Source organism: Microplitis mediator, chromosome 3 (genome assembly GCF_029852145.1).
Source record: "Microplitis mediator isolate UGA2020A chromosome 3, iyMicMedi2.1, whole genome shotgun sequence".
Lineage (NCBI taxonomy): Eukaryota > Metazoa > Arthropoda > Insecta > Hymenoptera > Braconidae > Microplitis > Microplitis mediator.
The window spans coordinates 770,828-788,716 of record NC_079971.1 but is presented as its reverse complement, the minus strand read 5'-3'; the positions used below and the strand labels follow the sequence as shown (position 1 = coordinate 788,716).

At 28.1% G+C, this 17,889-nt stretch overlaps 1 protein-coding gene across 2 annotated transcripts; it reads left to right on the top strand.

Annotated features, from left to right (window-relative positions):
* The first annotated feature begins 9,422 nt into the window (after nt 1–9,422).
* LOC130665561 (uncharacterized) lies at nt 9,423–14,230 on the top strand. Of its 2 annotated transcripts, none has more exons than XM_057466012.1 (7): nt 9,423–9,923; nt 11,518–11,610; nt 11,709–11,838; nt 11,899–12,029; nt 13,136–13,391; nt 13,649–13,970; nt 14,062–14,230. In XM_057466012.1, the coding sequence occupies exons 2-7, from the start codon at nt 11,578–11,580 to the stop codon at nt 14,177–14,179; spliced, it is 990 nt and encodes a 329-aa protein (XP_057321995.1). In that variant the 5' UTR covers nt 9,423–9,923; nt 11,518–11,577; the 3' UTR covers nt 14,180–14,230. The 2 variants fall into 2 exon arrangements, with proteins under 2 accessions (XP_057321995.1, XP_057321994.1); XM_057466011.1 differs by having other exon boundaries at nt 9,424–9,980.
* The last annotated feature ends 3,659 nt before the right edge of the window (nt 14,231–17,889 follow it).

The following is a 17,889-nucleotide window of genomic DNA, read 5'->3' as shown; positions in this document are numbered from 1 at the left end:
GTCATTAATCATTTAACCTATTTCACACAGACAAATACCTTGAATTACCATTATTATCATGAAAAATGAAGGTTACAACCTATAGTACATTAATATTAATCAAACAAATGATTTATTAGATACAAAGGAATATTTATTTACCAAATAAATCCTTCTATCAATGAACAAATCACTTGGTATGAGTATAAATTATGACAAACTGTTAAAAAGCTCGGTTATTTATCATAATTATTTTATCATTTAATGTCTCTGGGCGCGGGCGGTTATTGTGCGAAGGAAAACTTGAACAATAGGCTTTTCTCTCGGTCTTATTTATTTTATTTTATTATATTACATTTTTTCTCTTTGTTCTTTTCTGGTCTCTGGACGGCGAGCTCTGACGGGGATTAACACAAAGGAGGATAGATAATGAAGACATTTATTTATTAATTGGCTGTATTGACGGGATTTAATGGGGGAAAAATAATACATTATTGAGACTAACATTTGTAAGGACGTCCAAGTGGAAAGCTATCGATTAGCGACGTCACTCGTTAAACCTGACGAATTTTTCCCCGTCTTTTACGTCACCTGCTAGCTGTCGCCGTAATTGCCAGAGTGAGATAACAGACAAGAGACATTATTTTGCCCAAAATACATTTATTTGTGTCATATCGTATTGTATCATTTGATATAATGTATTAGTGATCTATTTGTCGTCGGATTATTTCGGATCGATTGATTGTGTTATCTCTTCTTGGGTTATTTAATTATCCAATATCTATTGATTCGAGACAAAGATTGACGTTCGCGGTAATGTAATTCAATTACTATTTTTTTTTTTTATTAAAATATGGTAATTAAGAAAATTATGTCGCGTTTTATTGACGGAAATACTTGAAAATTTTTTTTCATCACAAGTTTACTATTTTTTTCACTTAATTCGCGTTCAAGAGGAAATTTAAATAAAAAATAGAAAAATTTATTTGAATTCTTTTTTACAAAATTAACATTTTTTTCTGGTAAATAATTTTTGAAAAATTATTGATTAATGAAAAATTAAAATTTTACCGCGAAAAAAAAAATATTTAAATTCCTCAATAGTAAATTTAATTAAAATAATAAATGAGATGAAATTTGAATAATAATTACAGTGAAAATATTATGAAAAAAAAAAAAAATCACCTTACAAATTGATTTCATACCCGCGTAGTACACAAGTACAAAAAGATATAAAATTTTCTTTGTAAGACACTGACGTCGTGAGTTTCGAAAGAGTTCGCTGGATAGGAACACGAACCAGAGAAGAATGAAGCGGGAGTAAGAGCGTACCCAGGGAAAGCTATATACCCAACACTATCGCATTATACAACCCATTCTTCTTCGTTTTGTATCCTCTATCTTCTCTCGCGTGCATCCTCACCGCGTTTTTTTTTTACACCAGCAAGCTTCTTCCATTTCACCTTCTTCCCATATTTACTTTTTTTATTTTTTCCTTTCATTATACACATTTTCATTTTTTTATTTTTACCAAGTATTTATTTTTTTAAAACCACCCAGACATACAGAAATTTCCAGCATACAGAGTAATGTTTCTCGTTAACCCGCGTACAGTAAATGAACTGATGCAGCCGCTGAGTAATCCAGTCTCGTTACATTCTCGTGCCGAGAGTAAAATGCTTTTTTTACTCCAAAGCTAAATAATATCTCGCTTGCGATTTTCATCTTTTTATAAATATACCTACTGTTTATTGTGAACAATTACTGGAGGTTAACTCATATAAATTATTTATTTTTTTAAATTACTAAATTTATTTCCGTTTGAAAAGCCGCAATTTTTCGTTTTTCTCTAATTCTTACCTTAAACTCACAATTTCTCAGATAAATAGATATCATTAGTGGTCATTCGATAGGAAATTTAATTTCCTACAATTTTTATTTGATTTAAAAGTACCGTAAATTCAATAGTTTAAGAGATATTTTTATTTTAAGCCACCGGAAAATTTTCCCGTGGGAAAAAAAATTGAGTGATTCTTTAAATGGTTATAACTTCGAATCGATTGACTTTAGAGAATTTTACTAAGAGACAGAAATTGTAGGGAATTAAATAACCTTTCCAACGACCATATATGACGTCTACTTATCTCATATATTTTCCGAGTTATAGGTAAATAATATGATAATTTTTAAAACTGAATTGAAAGCAGGATATTTTAACCGAGCTTTTGAATACCAGCAATTATAAAGTATGAATGGGTATGGAAAGAAGTGAATAAAAATAAACCCAATATATAAATATATATAAAAGGAAGAATAAAAGTATGAAAATCCCTTAATTAATCCGGTTGAATGAGTAATAAATTGAGCATCATCAAAAATGATAACAGCCAATATTTAAGTATCCAAGTATCCAAGGGTCGTTGTTCCATGCCCGTCGACCCTGGAATTATCGATTTATTGGTGCATCAAGGTCTTGGGGGGTGTATGCGCGATCCCTCAGGTGCTACTCGCTACTATCGCCGTTGCATTGATAAATTATTTGGGATCCCGCGAGAAATATTTTACCCTCGTCAATTCATTAATTAATTTTATTTTTTCATTTACCAGCCATTAACCATTAACCATTAATCATTAATCATTAATAATAAGACTAGAATATTTAAAATAAAAATACGTCATAAGTAACGACGATGCCATAAATGAAAACGATACATATCAACAATTGCCTGACGGTAATTAAAACTAATTAATTTACACGGTTTAAATGCCCAATTACATATCATTAATTAATTAAGTAAATTAATACTATATATTTATATAAATATATATATAAGATGGGAGGGAAATAAGATCTGCTTTGCAATAATGTTGAAGCCTGCTTTGTAAGCAACGATTTTATTAATAACAAAAAATTTTAAAAATTAAAAAAAAATAAAAAAAAAACATTCATGCAATGTAATTGCCCTCCATAATTAGAAAGCTATTTAATTAAAATAAAAATCTACTAAATCTTAATATTTATGTCCGAAGGACGATTAAAATAAAATTTATAAAAATATATACATATATATGTATTCGTCTTTACTTCGGAAAGACTTTCAATCTGAGGCTACTATTAAAAATATAAATATATATATATATATTATTATTATTATTAATGAATTAATAAATTATTAATTATTAATACGCATTTGTATTTTTGATGTTTTATAGAAATAATTAATGCTAGGATACGACTGGCATCAAACTGAACGATAGTTCAACCCTGATACATATCACTAGATAATTTATTTATTAATTAAGATATATATGATAAATGTATACATATATATTGATATTATTTATTATATTAAGAATAAACGAAGGCATAGCGCGTAAATTTATTTACTAAACCTAATAAATTTTAATATACATAATATATATGTAAATGTATTAATATGTGGATATATTGTATGTAACAAATGTATGAGGAATGACTGAGATATAGGCTAGGTAATTACAAACAGTATTTTTAAGTATAGGCTTTATTTATTTTTCGTTTTGAGACTTTGTAAGAATGGAATTTTTTGAATATTTTCCCGCGGGGCTTTAATTTTTTTTAATTTTATTAATGTAGATTAGTTGTAATTATAAATATAGACATAACCTTATTTTTTTAAGTGATTTAAATATAAGATTTATATTTGTAGTCATATTTATTTTTTATAAATTTTGTGTGTGAAATTTATTTTAAGAAATTTTTGTATAAATTTTGAATTAATGTTAGGATTTTATTCGAGGTTAAGATTTTTTGGGTTAATGGATGTTTTAGAAGAGTGGGGGGTTAACCAATCACGAGCTAGAAAGAGAAAATAGGTTATAAATTGTCGGGAAGAAGACGATTTTTGATAATCCCGATGAAAAAAGATTTTATACAATTATATATAGACTATATATAATTATATATAGACTATATATAATTATATATAGGCTATATATAATTGGATAGAAAAAATGGCCCGATCCAATTGTATACAACTGTATAGAAATTGTATACAATTCTATACAAATTGTATACAAGTCTATATAATTATATACAATTTTATACAAATTATATACAATTCTATATAATTATATACTATTCTATATAATTGCAATAATAGAAATGTATAGAATTGTATATAATTTGTATAAAATTGTATATAATTATATAGAATTGTTTATAATTTGTATAAAATTGTATATAATTATATAGTCTTGTATACAATTTGTATAGAATTGTATACAATTTTTATACAGTTGTATACAATTGGATCGGGCCATTTTTTCTATCCAATTATATATAGCCTATATATAATTATATATAGTCTATATATAATTGTATAAAATCTGTTTTCATCGGAATTGTAATTAATTTGAATATTTAGGAAGTGAATTTATGAGTTTTTATTGAAATAAATGTATGTAGATTTATATATAATTATAATTACGTTGCAATTTAAAAATTTGTGAAGAAAAAGTACTTAAATATGTCATATTTTATATTTTTTGATAATGATTACAAAAAATTTTAATTACTGATCTTAAAAAAAGAATAAATTTTTAGTAAAAATTTGAATTAGTAAAAAAAAATTAAGGCCTCGCAATATAATTTAAAAATAAAATGTAATTTGAAATTACAAATTATACAAATTATTTAGAATTGAAGAAAATAACATGTAAAAAAAAAAAAAAAACAATAGACTCTGGCTGAATATCTTACATTTATTATTTTTATATTAAATATACTGTAATTAAATAATGATAATATTAATATTAATGATAAGATGGTGTCTAAACATATCAATAAAAAATAACTTGAACATATCACTATTTAATAAAATTAAATGTCTGAGGCAAAGTAAATTATACGATTACCTTCGAAAAAAAGTTTTACAAATAAAAGTATATAGATAAATATATATAATATTTTTTTCGAGGGTTTTTTTGTCCTATAAAAATGTACTCTAGTCTTCTCGCCGTGTAAATTTTGTGCTCGTACAAAAAAAATCGCTTTGAAAATTTTAGCTCTTTTAAATCGTAGTAAAAAAAATTAAGACAAGCAAAATAAAAAAAAAATGTATACACGGAGTAAAAAAAAACGAATTAAGGCAGACTTATTAATTATTAATTATAATTACGATTGCAATTTAATGATTAAAATTTTTATTGACATATACGTTTATAGCCAGATATAAAAAAATATATATATATTAAATAAAAGTAATTGTTTTACTGCATATACAATCGTTGAATTCTGATTGTTGTGTATCGAGCTTCGATACGTTACTTCGATTATACGGGATTTTACAATACAACTGATTACAAAAAATTTAAATTTCATTTTAAAATATAATTACTTGCATACAAATTAAATTTAAATATCTAAGAATATGACTACTATCTGATTCATAAATTTTTTATATTATTTTAATCATATATGATCGATATCTGATACTTTTACAAGTTCAAAAAAAAATTGTGTATGTAATTTCATTTTAAAAAACCATATATGACTCATATGTGACATATGTGGCTTCAGTCAATCATATATAAATTTATCAATGACATTTTATCTCATAATTATAAATTAACAATATCTGATTCATATAAATTTTATCAGATATATGAATCAGATAAATTATGTCATATATGGATCAGATACTTTTCTATCTGATGGTGAAAAATCGACACTATCTATATCTGACTCAGATACAATTTCAATTGATGAAAAATTGTATGAACTGTATCAGATATCGAATTTATCTGATTCATTTTTTAATCATAAGGTCATATATGAATCATATATAATTTAAATTTTATATTAAATTAATTTATACATCATATACATATCAGATATGGTTAAACCCTCATTTATCTCAACGAAGTCACATATTCAATATATGATTCAGATAAAAATAAAATTGTACGTCATATACACATCAGATATAGTTTCAAACCTTATTTATCTCTACGAAGTCACATATTCAATATATGATTCAGATAAAAATAAAACTGTACATCATATACACATCAGATATGGTTTCAAACCTCGATTATCTCAACAAAGTCACATATTCAATATATGATTCATATAAAAATAAAATTGTACGTCATATACACCCTCAGATATGGTTTCAAACCTCATTTATCTTTACGAAGTCACATATTCAATATATGATTCAGATAAAAATAAAATTGTACGTCATATACACATCAGATATGGTTTCGAACCTCATTTATCTCAATGAAGTCACATATTCAATATATGATCCAGATAAAAATAAAATTGTACATCATATACACATCAGATATGGTTTAAAACCTCATTTATCTCTACGAAGTCACATATTCAATATATGATTCAGATAAAAATAAAATTGTACGTCACATACACATCAGATATGGTTTCAAACCTCGATTATCTCTATCCAGAGCAACTTATACCCAAAATATGAATCAGATATCAATCATATAAAGATAAAATTAAATTTTTCTTACAATGCGATCACAAATAAATAATTAAACCAAAAAAATGTAATGTTTATAACTCGTATGTGTGTCGAAACCAACAAAAGCAATAATGTCTATATAAATGAAAAAACAAAGAGTACACATGCTTGCGAATTTTAAAATTATTAAAATAAATGAATAAATAGTAATTACATTCATTTACCCCTTTATTTATTTATTTATCAATAATATCATCAAAGTAATAATTACAATTATTATTGTTAATATGTAATTTAATTATGTAAATTTTATAATTTGTTGTCTAGTAAAATTGTTTTATTGAAATTAAAAAAAAATTAAAAAAATAAACAAACAAAACTTTTCATTTTAAATTTCATCACAAATTAACTCATTCTATGCTTAATTAATTAATCGACTAAACTTGTCATGCCTCGAAATATTTACAAAATTTCGAGCCAAAAAAAAAAAGTATATCAGAACAAAGATGAATTTAAAATAATTTCGGTCTCGTATTGTATAGATTATTAAATTTAAAACTGAGTGAAATGAAGAACCGGACCAGTTATTTTATTCAACTCTTGTTCTGTTCTGTTGTATTTAGCTCTGCTCTGGATTCTCCAGTACAATCTTCATCATTGTTATCTCTCATTGTTCTGTATATGCTGTTTATACATGTGTGATATTTGATATTATTCTCGTTATGTTCTGTTCTATCCTACGGGCTTCTAGTTTATCGTATAGAGCTTTTGCGCTCCATACTCTCCAGCCCCAGGGCGCATGTCCAGCTTTTTTTTTATTATTATATTGACTCGAATTTTTTTTGACAAATTGATTTTATTTAACGCGGGTTTGTGTCTGGACTTATTACACGTTACCTGACACGGTCAATCAAGTCCGCTGCTTTATACGTTTCACTTCTGTTGATAGTTACAGAATACTCTTCTCATTCCACTTATATATACAATAAATATGTAGATCCGTCATACATCTCTACGTCTCTGCTCCAGCTCTCTATTTTACCAAACTTTGGTACACTTGTATTTTATTCATCGCTTATATTTTTCGTCTGTCATATAAAAGTCATCTTGAATAATTGCCAATTATTGATAATTTTGTAAAAGATTAATTTCCTGTAATCTAAAATTTATTAAGGACTCCGTTTAATCGAGTTTCATTAAAAGAGCTTTTGGATGCTATTTTTTATTCAATGGAATTTATTTATAGTGCGACTGAATAGTAGAGCGAAATTAGAACTTATTGGATATCTAATTAATGAGATATAAACGTGCATGGAAATATGACAGGAAAAAGTTTTTCGGACATTTGGATTGACTAGGGGCGACTATACTTTTAGTAACGCGTTTGTTAGGAAATTTTATCGATCAATCGAATCCGACTGAAAATTTTTTGACTTCCCGGTAAGAAAATTGTGAATTTTCAAGAATTCGGGAAGTTATTGTTTTCGGCCCGAAAGAATAGATAATACTGAAGAAAAAAAATATTAGAGCCCTGGAACAGCTCAGACCCAAGTGTATGGGCATGTGTCTAGCATATCCCATAGCAATCTCGAAGGCAATAAAAACCCAGCACGCGGTGTTGAGAAAAAAAATAGAATTATCGCCAGTTGAATTCTCTGGAAATCCCAGAGACATCCCATAGAAAATAGTTCACCCATGTTCATCAATGTTCACCCATGTTCCCCCATGTTCCCCAATGTTCCTCAATGTTCACCAATGTTTACCAATGTTTACCAATGTTCCCCAACGTTCCTCAATGTTCCTCAATGTTTACCAATGTTCCCCCATGTTCCCCCATGTTCCCCAATGTTCCTCAATGTTCACCAATGTTTACCAATGTTCCCCAATGTTCCTCAATGTTTACCAATGTTCCCCAATGTTCCCCCATGTTCCCCAATGTTCCTCAATGTTCATCAATGTTTACCAATGTTCCCCCATGTTCCCCCATGTTCCCCAATGTTCCTCAATGTTCACCAATGTTTACCAATGTTCCCCAATGTTCCTCAATGTTCACCAATGTTCCCCCATGTTCCCCCATCTTCTCCAATGTTCCCCAATGTTCCTCAATGTTCACCAATGTTTACCAATGTTCCTCAATGTTTACCAATGTTCCCCCATGTTCCCCAATGTTCATCAATGTTTACCAATGTTCCCCCATGTTCCCCCATATTCCCCAATGTTCACCATGTTCACCAATGTTTACCCATTTTCAAAAATAGTCGATTTTTTTAGCGAGAAGTTAAAAAATTATTAGAGCCCTGGAACAGCTCAGACCCATGTGTATGGGCATGTGTCTAGCATCCCCTTTGTCTGTCCTTAAAATATTTTTTTTACCATTCTGCCTTTTGAGTATCATCCGACATCACTTCTGAGGCTCTTTCGATGTGAAATAATAGAAAATACTGAAGAAAATAAATTATTAGAGACCTGGAACAGTCTCAGACCCATATGCAGTTAGTGTAGATGCCGCTGTCTATGTAATTTTATAAAGAGTAACCCGTTACTTTTTCTCTGTTAGGAACCCAGCACAATCTTGACATTTTCTGTTCATTATGAAGCCCTTCAGTAGAAGAAAACCAAAAGAGTCCTGAGAAAAATTTTTTTTTTTCACAATCGACGTCGGGCAGATTCTTTCTCCCGAAATTTTTTCTAAACTGGACTTAGGTAATCTTTCTCCTAAGTAAAATTAGAAATAATTCCACCGAAAATCTTAACCAATTAGTTCTCAATGACTTTATTAATAAAATTACTGTGTAAAAAATGTAATTTATAAAAATTCAGCAGTAAAAAATCACGAAACCAAAACAATAGTGGAATAAAAAAAATGTGCGCAATAAATCCTGCGCACATGTGTGATCCATTCGTAACTTGTACGTACGGAAATTTATATATTTATTTTCGTTTTACAATAGGCCATTTGGTTTCGCACGATCACGGGCTGTTCAGTATTCCTCCGGGTCTCCATGCGTTCCCTTCTTTCTCCGGTTTTCACCTTCGAGGTCTCCACATAACACAATACGACTTACGACAGACAACATAAAACCGAATTCACAAAAGTTATTTCGACTCCAACTCCACTTAAAACAAACAACAACAAATAAAAAAAACAATAAACAAAAAATAAAGTAAAAAAAAGTCGCCGTTTAAGTTTAAATTCACACGGCGCCGTAATGTTGCCGCCTCATTTGATACAGAACAAGACTCTTGGTCGTGAGCTCGAAAAAAACCCGTCAAACGTGTAAAATTTTTTACTTTTTTCAATCGCTTATGTTTTTCGGAGTTTGATAAACTCCAGAAAGTCTTATTCTTAGTTTAAGTGACCAGTGAATCGCGACCGGAGCTCGCCGCTTATTTTTTAAAATTTATCCATTTTAAGCTTCGCGCCAAATTTGAAAAAAGTGATAAATAAATAACTTTACCTACTTACGTGCATATGTAAGACACCATTTGAATATTTAATCATATATTTATATACTCATTTACATACTAACGGTAAGATCTAATAATTCAATAATAATAATAATTAAAATTTCAATTTGATTTTTTTTATTCCTTGTTATCTCTCTATACCTCAGGTACTATTCGAAATAACTATATATCATATATGGTTATTCGAAAGGTAATTAAATTTCCTACAATTTTTGTATCTCATAGAATTTCTCTAAAACCAATCCCTTAAAAGTTACAACCAATCAATCAATCAAATCATTTTTTCCTCCATGAAATTTTTTTATCGCTCTATATAAATGTATATAAATCTCATTAACTATTGATCCTACGGTAATTTTTACTCATACCATATTTATAGAAAATTAAATTTCCCACAATTTTTGTCTCTTATAAAATTTCTCTAAAATCAATCCCTTAAAAGTTACAACCAATTAATCAATCAGATCATTTTTTTTCCCATGAAATTTTGTTATCACTCTACATAAATATATATAAATCTCGTAAACTATAAATCCCACGGCATTTTTTACTGAAACAAAATTTATAGGAAATTAAATTTCCTTTCCAATGACCATCTCTGATATCTCATTATCTCTTCTAGTTCTTCAGAAATTCTAAATAAAAAAAAAACTATTCCCTAATTTTATCCAATTAACCATAAAAGTGATGATAAAATTTTTTTATGAAAGACAATGCATAAAATATCAATATAAAATATACTTTAATATCATAATTTAAATTTACACCCTTGCAAGTCCGGTTTTTTTTTATCATCCTAATCTTTCTTTTCTTTTTTTACCTTTACAACTTACGAAAGCACTTTTACTTACACTTAATAGCTTCAATAAAATATCTCACTTAAATAAAAAATATATCCATGCATATATATACATAATAACAATAAATAAACTAATAGTCATGTATTAAAAAATCCAATTTTATTTGACAAATTTATTCATCAAGATAATGCATTTAGGATTAGCATTTCCATTCAAGGCCAACCACAAATTTTTATATATATATATATATAACAATAATAATAATTTTAATATTTGTATCACGATAACACTAATGAAAAATTTTTTAAGCCTAAAAAAAGTCTTATAAATAAATTATGAGTCACTCAAAGTAAAAAAAAAATTTTATATACATATATACATATATATGTATCAGTTAAAATTAATTAAAAATATTAAAATATATTTTTAATTGACTAATATAAATAATCCAAGTTAAATCACTTGTCACGTAGAGTGTCAAGGCAGAGTTATTCGAAAGTCACAATACACATTTATATATATGTAAATATAGGAGGGCTTAAATATATATCTGTATTTTACAATCGAGGACTCTCGATAATTTAGTAAGGTAATGCTAAATCATTTTAATCCACTAGGGCGTTCGATAACCCGTTGAGAGCACAAAGTGCTTTCGAAAAAAAAACCCATTCCTCACATATATTATTTATGTCGCTTATATATTCCGTTCTACATAAAATCCTATTCGGCAATTTTTTTTATTTCATACTTATAGATCTTATGCTAATGAACTGTATTATTAATGACATTAAATTCATTAGAAATTCTTCCTGATCCGGGACCGAGAACTCCGAGCCAATAAACTCTACTCAGCAGACGCCATGGAGTCGGGATTATTTTTTATCATTTTATTGGTAAAATTTTAATTAAACACTAAAAGGGGATACCCTTTTAGTAACAAAGTTTTTCGAGTAAATCTAGAGCGGATTATTTTTTATTCATGAAATTAAAGGTCACGTGGAAAGGCGTCGACGGACATGGGAGACTGATGGATCCACCGGCAAGAAACAGCATGTGGCGGTTCGGATATCCCAATCCAGTTAATTATAACGACAACGAATTATTCTGTGGTGGATACGCAGGTACTTGGCATTTAAAATAAATACTTACTTATAAGCGAACTAATGGTTGACTTGTCGCAGTTCAATGGGTTCAAAATGAGGGCAAATGTGGAGTATGTGGAGACGCCTATCACTTGGATCACCCGCGACCCCACGAAGCCGGAGGCGAATTCGCCAAGGGAACAATCGTCCGTCATTATACCGCTGGCCAAGTAAATTTAAATTACCATATTTTGTATAAATATATATATTAGACTGATTCAAAAAAATCGACTAATTTTTTTTTTCTTCATTATATCGAAAATATTGTTGGAAATGATGAAAAAAAAATACTGTGAAAGTTTGAGCTCTTAATATTAATATTAACAACTGCCGCATCGCAATTTTCTATTTCCCGTTTAAATAACATGGAAAATTTATTTCTTAAGCTTTGGAATTTTGTAGCTCACGGTGGGACCAATATTTTTAAATGGTCAAGACATATTCTTATGGGAAATTTGACGCTCTATGAAAAAGGTCTCTTATAATTTTTCGATATTTTTATTTCTTCCAAAGTAATTCAAAGTTAAAGTTAGATTGACGATAAATTTTCACATTTTTTTAATTTTTTGACGCAACCATCAACTTTATCCGAAAATTTTAGAGGACATTTTTTGTAGAGCATTTTATTTCCTACAACTTATCTCAGAGAAAATTTTCGATATTTCACTTAGGTCATATGTTATTTGCAATTAACTGAAAATTTTCTTAAATAATCTGAATTTTGTTGCTCAAAATTGATTATATTAAATTTTCAGTTAATTGCGAACAACTTACGACTTGTCAGAAATATCAAAAATTTTCTCTGAGATAAGTTGTAGGAAATAAAATTCTCTACAAAAAATGTCCTGTAAAATTTTCCGATAAAGTTGATGGTTGCGTCAAAAAATTTAAAAAATGTAGAAATTTATCGTCAATCTAACTTTAACTTTGAATAACTTTTGAAGAAATAAAAATATCGAAAAATTATAAGAGACCTTTTTTGTAAAGCGTCAAATTTCCCATAAGAATATGTCTTGAACATTCAAAAGTATTGGTCCCACCGAGAGCTACAAAATTCCAAAGCTTAAAAAATAAATTTTCCCATGTTATTTAAACGGGAAATAGAAAATTGCGATGCGGCAGTTGTTAATATTAATATTAAGAGCTCAAACTTTCACTGTATTTTTTTTCGTCATTTCCAACAATATTTTCGATATAATGAAGAAAAAAAATTAGTCGATTTTTTTGAATCAATCTAATATATATATATATGATAAATAATAACTGTGGGTTCCAGGACATTGATATCGAAATAGAATTAACGGCAAACCATCAAGGCCGGTTTGAACTTAATCTCTGCCCGAACAATAATCCGTCCCAGCGGGCGACCCAAGAGTGTTTCGATAAGTACCCGCTGTACTTGTCCGGGACACGTAACCCGGCATTTATGATACCCGAAGACAGTGAGAAGAAGGCGATATTCAATTACAGAGTTACTTTGCCTCCCTATATAACGTGTTCCCAGTGCGTTATCCAGTGGAATTATTATACAGGTACTTATTAATAATGAATAAGTGTTTTTTCGTGTATTATTTAGCGTAATCAAGTTAACGAGTTGGTGCGAAACCTGTCGACACGCCAATTCCGGAGATAAGACGGTAATGGGTTTGGGTAAGAGAAAGTGTAGGGCCTCGTCCAAGGTCCCGGTCTCGGGAGATAAATAAAGCTGGACAATTTTGTTTTTATTAAATAATTATACGGATGATGTTGATGATGATGATGATGATGATGGGTGTGATTACGATTGCAGGTAATATGTGGGGCACTTGCGAGAATGGAACCGAGGCCGTTGGCTGCGGAAAACCGGAAACTTTTCGAAACTGTGCGGATGTTAATATTGTAACGAGCACTGCTGGAGTACCGCCGCTGTTTGTCCAACAAGATAATCCATTTCTATTGTACTATCAAGACTACCGTGTTGCTGATAACAACAACGTTTATCCTTTGGTTATCAGAGCCCAGACTTGCTACCCGACAAAACTTTATCGCTTCATTCCGGGGATGAATAACTGGTGTGTCACCAACTGTCTGCGCTATCCGCCTAATTGTCCTCAAACAATTTGTACTTGTCCGTGAGTACCGTTTATCAACAATTAACCGTGTCAACAGTTCATAGTTCACTGTGGGATAATTTATAATTCAACGTGTGATTCATTATTTTAGGGAACAATGCGAGGCTGTCGGTGAGCTCCAAGGAAAAGAAGGCGCAGACGTTTATTGTATGGACAAATGTCTTGTTAATCCGCCAGATTGTCCTGCCAATCGCTGTCAATGTTATTGATATTATTGTTAATTAACACAATTGCCGCTCAATAAATATCCTGTTAAATAATTTATTCTTGTTGTTTTGCATTTTTGTCAAATAGAAGAAAAAAATTAATTTTTACTTATAGTCTTCTCAGAAATTTCATCCCCTTCGGTTTTTACGCCCACTCTGAAAACTAGTCTAATTTCACACCCTTACATTAACTTACAAACCAAAAATTTCGGACGATTCCTGACTTTCTGTGAAGACTTTACTGATTTAATAGAAGCTCTTTGATTTTGAAAACGGGTTTGAATTTTCTGGAATAAAAGTTACAAAATACACGGCAGCAAATGGACGCTTCTACCATTTATTTATGATAAATGAAAGGGGGGAGAGGGTGTATGAATATTAACATATAAATTTTTGGGTTGATCCAGCAGCCCGCATGAAAAAAATTTATAAAAAATATATATTAAAAATACATAAAAAATATATAAATATATATAAAATATGTATAAAAAAACTATTTTGAATAGCTAATTTTTGGCCGATTTTCGTATATATTTTAAATATATAAAAAATATACGAAAAATACATTTTTCTTATATTTAAAAATATAAGAAAATATACTAGTAATATATTTTAAATCTATAAAAAATATAAAAACATTATATAAAAAATATATTATTAAGATAATTAACAACATAGAAAAAGAAATAGAAAAAGTTTATAAAAAAAATATATTTTTTGTATAATTTTTGTATATTTTTAAATATAAAAAAATCTATTTTTTGTATATTTTTTATATATTCTAAGATATATTTTTAATATATTTAAAATATATACGAAAATCGGCCAAACGTTAGCTATTCAAAATATATTTTTTATACATATTATATATATATTAATATATTTTTTATGTATTTTTAATATATTTTTTTTATATGAAAAATATATTTTTTTATATTTAACATATATTTTTTTTTTAATTTTTTTCATGGGGGAGCTAATAAATTGCAGCATTTTTGCTGGCTCAGTGGTCAATTAAAAAATGGTCATATGACAGTTCCATAGCCGTCAAAATTCTTAGTGACTTGATGCTCGCCCCTGCTTAAAAAATCCGTCAGATTTTCGTAGCTGTATAAGGCCTATACTTAACTATATCACTTCTTATAGAACTCATTCATTCTTATAAAATCTTCATAGAATTTTATGAGATTTTCTGAACAGGGACATCGCCATTGGCGTTAATCAAAACGCCATCTACATTAACGACTGCCCAAACTGTACCAAAAACGAACATAACCCAATAAATGATGAATCATATTAATATATATTTTCAAATAATCGTTTTATTTAAAGTCAATAACATTTAACATAGCATTAAAAATAAAATTGTGCATTTTAGCACTTGGCCACTAGCATTTAACATTACTCATACATATATATGTAAATATACATATATATTAATATAATAAAGATATCATTAGACTTTTAAAAGTAATTTACTTTTTTATTACAGCCTACAAGACTAATCGCAATGTCTACAACCCTTGCATCGACAATTTTTAAATACATTCTCATTAATATTATTGTTTGTTTGTTTTGTTAGTTTCATTATTATAATAATAAATAATAGTCAGCGATTACAATCAGCTATATATATATATATGTATATCAGCAAATTTTTCATTATTAATAATTAATAAAAGACATTAGGTCGCGTTAATCTCAAGCTAATTTGTGTAGATATCGGTTAATCTACGAGCTTATTATTTTTATTTTTATATTCATTTTCATTATCATTTATATTTATATATATATATTTATTTATGAACAAGTCTTTCTATCGTTTCATTTAAATCTTCAACATTTAATTTATTTAATTAACAATCCAGAGTCAAAGATCAACTATTTACGCGACTAAGTGAACAATGTGGATTAATGTAATTATTTATTATTAATACCGAGGTATTCTGCCAATAATTAATTAACCAACCAATTAATAATAATAATAATCGATTAGTCTACGTGGACGATTTTATTCGCGTACAAAAATTCATTATATTATTTTTTAAAAACGCATTGGGAGTACACATGAGTCGATAAAATATTTTATTTATTTATAAACAAACGAATGGCTGATTCGTTCATTAATTAAATTATTAATCCTCGATCTTTTGTAACAGATACTGATAAATGATTCATTTTATTGATTAGGCGATAAGTAAAAGCAAGTTATTTTAAAGTAAAGTAGGCCTCAAATAATAATTATTTATTATTTCATTAAGTTTCCTTTCTTCTCAGGTACTTTATTACAATCAAACTCATCTGTACTTCCAATTAAAATAATTTTCATTTAATATTTATTACTTTTCTGTTATTTTTTTCATGTACATGAGCTAATTCGATGCTACGTTAGTTTAAATATTTAAAACAATAATTAAACTCTGGTAAAAAAAATCTATTGAGACTTTCGGGTGATAATTAATTCAAATTTTTAATTAAACATAATTTTTTTTGACGATTAATCGGAATATTTCTTCCTATTTAGAGGTTATTTCTATTAACCAATGAGAGAAGAGCAACATACTGTAGTAAAAACATTCAGCCAATCAAAAGACTGGACTTTGACACTAGCGTCTGTGGCGGGAAAACGAACTGAGGAAGTAAACTAGAATTCAAATTGTAATTAACGAGAATTAATTGAAATTAATGATGTCCCAATAGATTTTATCACACAGAAATAAACTATCTTGACTAATTAATTAATTAATTAACTAGTAATTAACTAACATGGGAATGCTTTTAATAAACTTTGCATATGATCACAATTAAAATGTCTTGTAATAAATGATAACTTTTAATAAATATGGATAATTGCGTAATATCAGTGCCCACGACATCGATAATTGTTTTACAACTTAATATTTATTACTTTGAATTCACACCACGGCAAATTAACACTCTAATTTTTATATTTATTATATTTCTTCTCATTACTTATTATTCTTATGATTACATTTTTTTCTTCAAGCGCGAGAGAATTATTTTATATTCTATACAATTTGTTGTTGCTACAATTATAATCACGCTAACAATTGAGCTGTCGACAATTTTTTTTTACTAACAATTTTTTCTAACTGCGGCTGGTCTCAAGATTCAAATATTTTTATAAAAATTCATTTTAAATAATTTATTTTCAAAAGTTATGTTATTGGGAGCTTGCAATTGTGGGGCAGTTTCGCTCTTGCAAGACTGCCAACACATTTTAAATAAATATTAACACTCTCACACGTAATTTATTATTAATTCACCGCTTGTTGGATTTTCATATAATTAATTAAGTTCACTTGCTGCATATTAATAAATTATAGTTTATTATTTAAACTATTAATCCTCAATACTATTTAGAGATTTAAATTTCAAAGTTATGCTGGTTACTAATCAGCTGTTTAGAATTACAGCCGCCATTTTTCTTTAGCCTGACGCCATTTCGCTTAACAGAGGCCATTTTGCCACACGATAGATTAATTAAGATTTTATTACAATTAATAATAAATAAAATGACAGCAAGTAAAACTTGAATAATAGTAATTACAAGTAATTATTATAGTAATCATCAAACTGTAAACTGTAAGACGCTCATAAAGAGGCTTTAAAACTCTTAAATTTTAAATAGACATTAAATAGATTATAAAATAATCTACTTCTACAGTAATAACTTTTTAAATCCTTTATCT

Bases quoted from the DNA above. Each gene is read 5' to 3' on its own strand.
- LOC130665561 (XM_057466012.1), top strand. From the start codon at position 11,578: ATGGAGTCGGGATTATTTTTTATCATTTTATTG. The intron at 12,030-13,135 runs GTAAATTTAAAT...TGTGGGTTCCAG, and splicing joins GTCATTATACCGCTGGCCAA to GACATTGATATCGAAATAGA. The intron at 13,392-13,648 runs GTACTTATTAAT...TTACGATTGCAG, and splicing joins CCAGTGGAATTATTATACAG to GTAATATGTGGGGCACTTGC.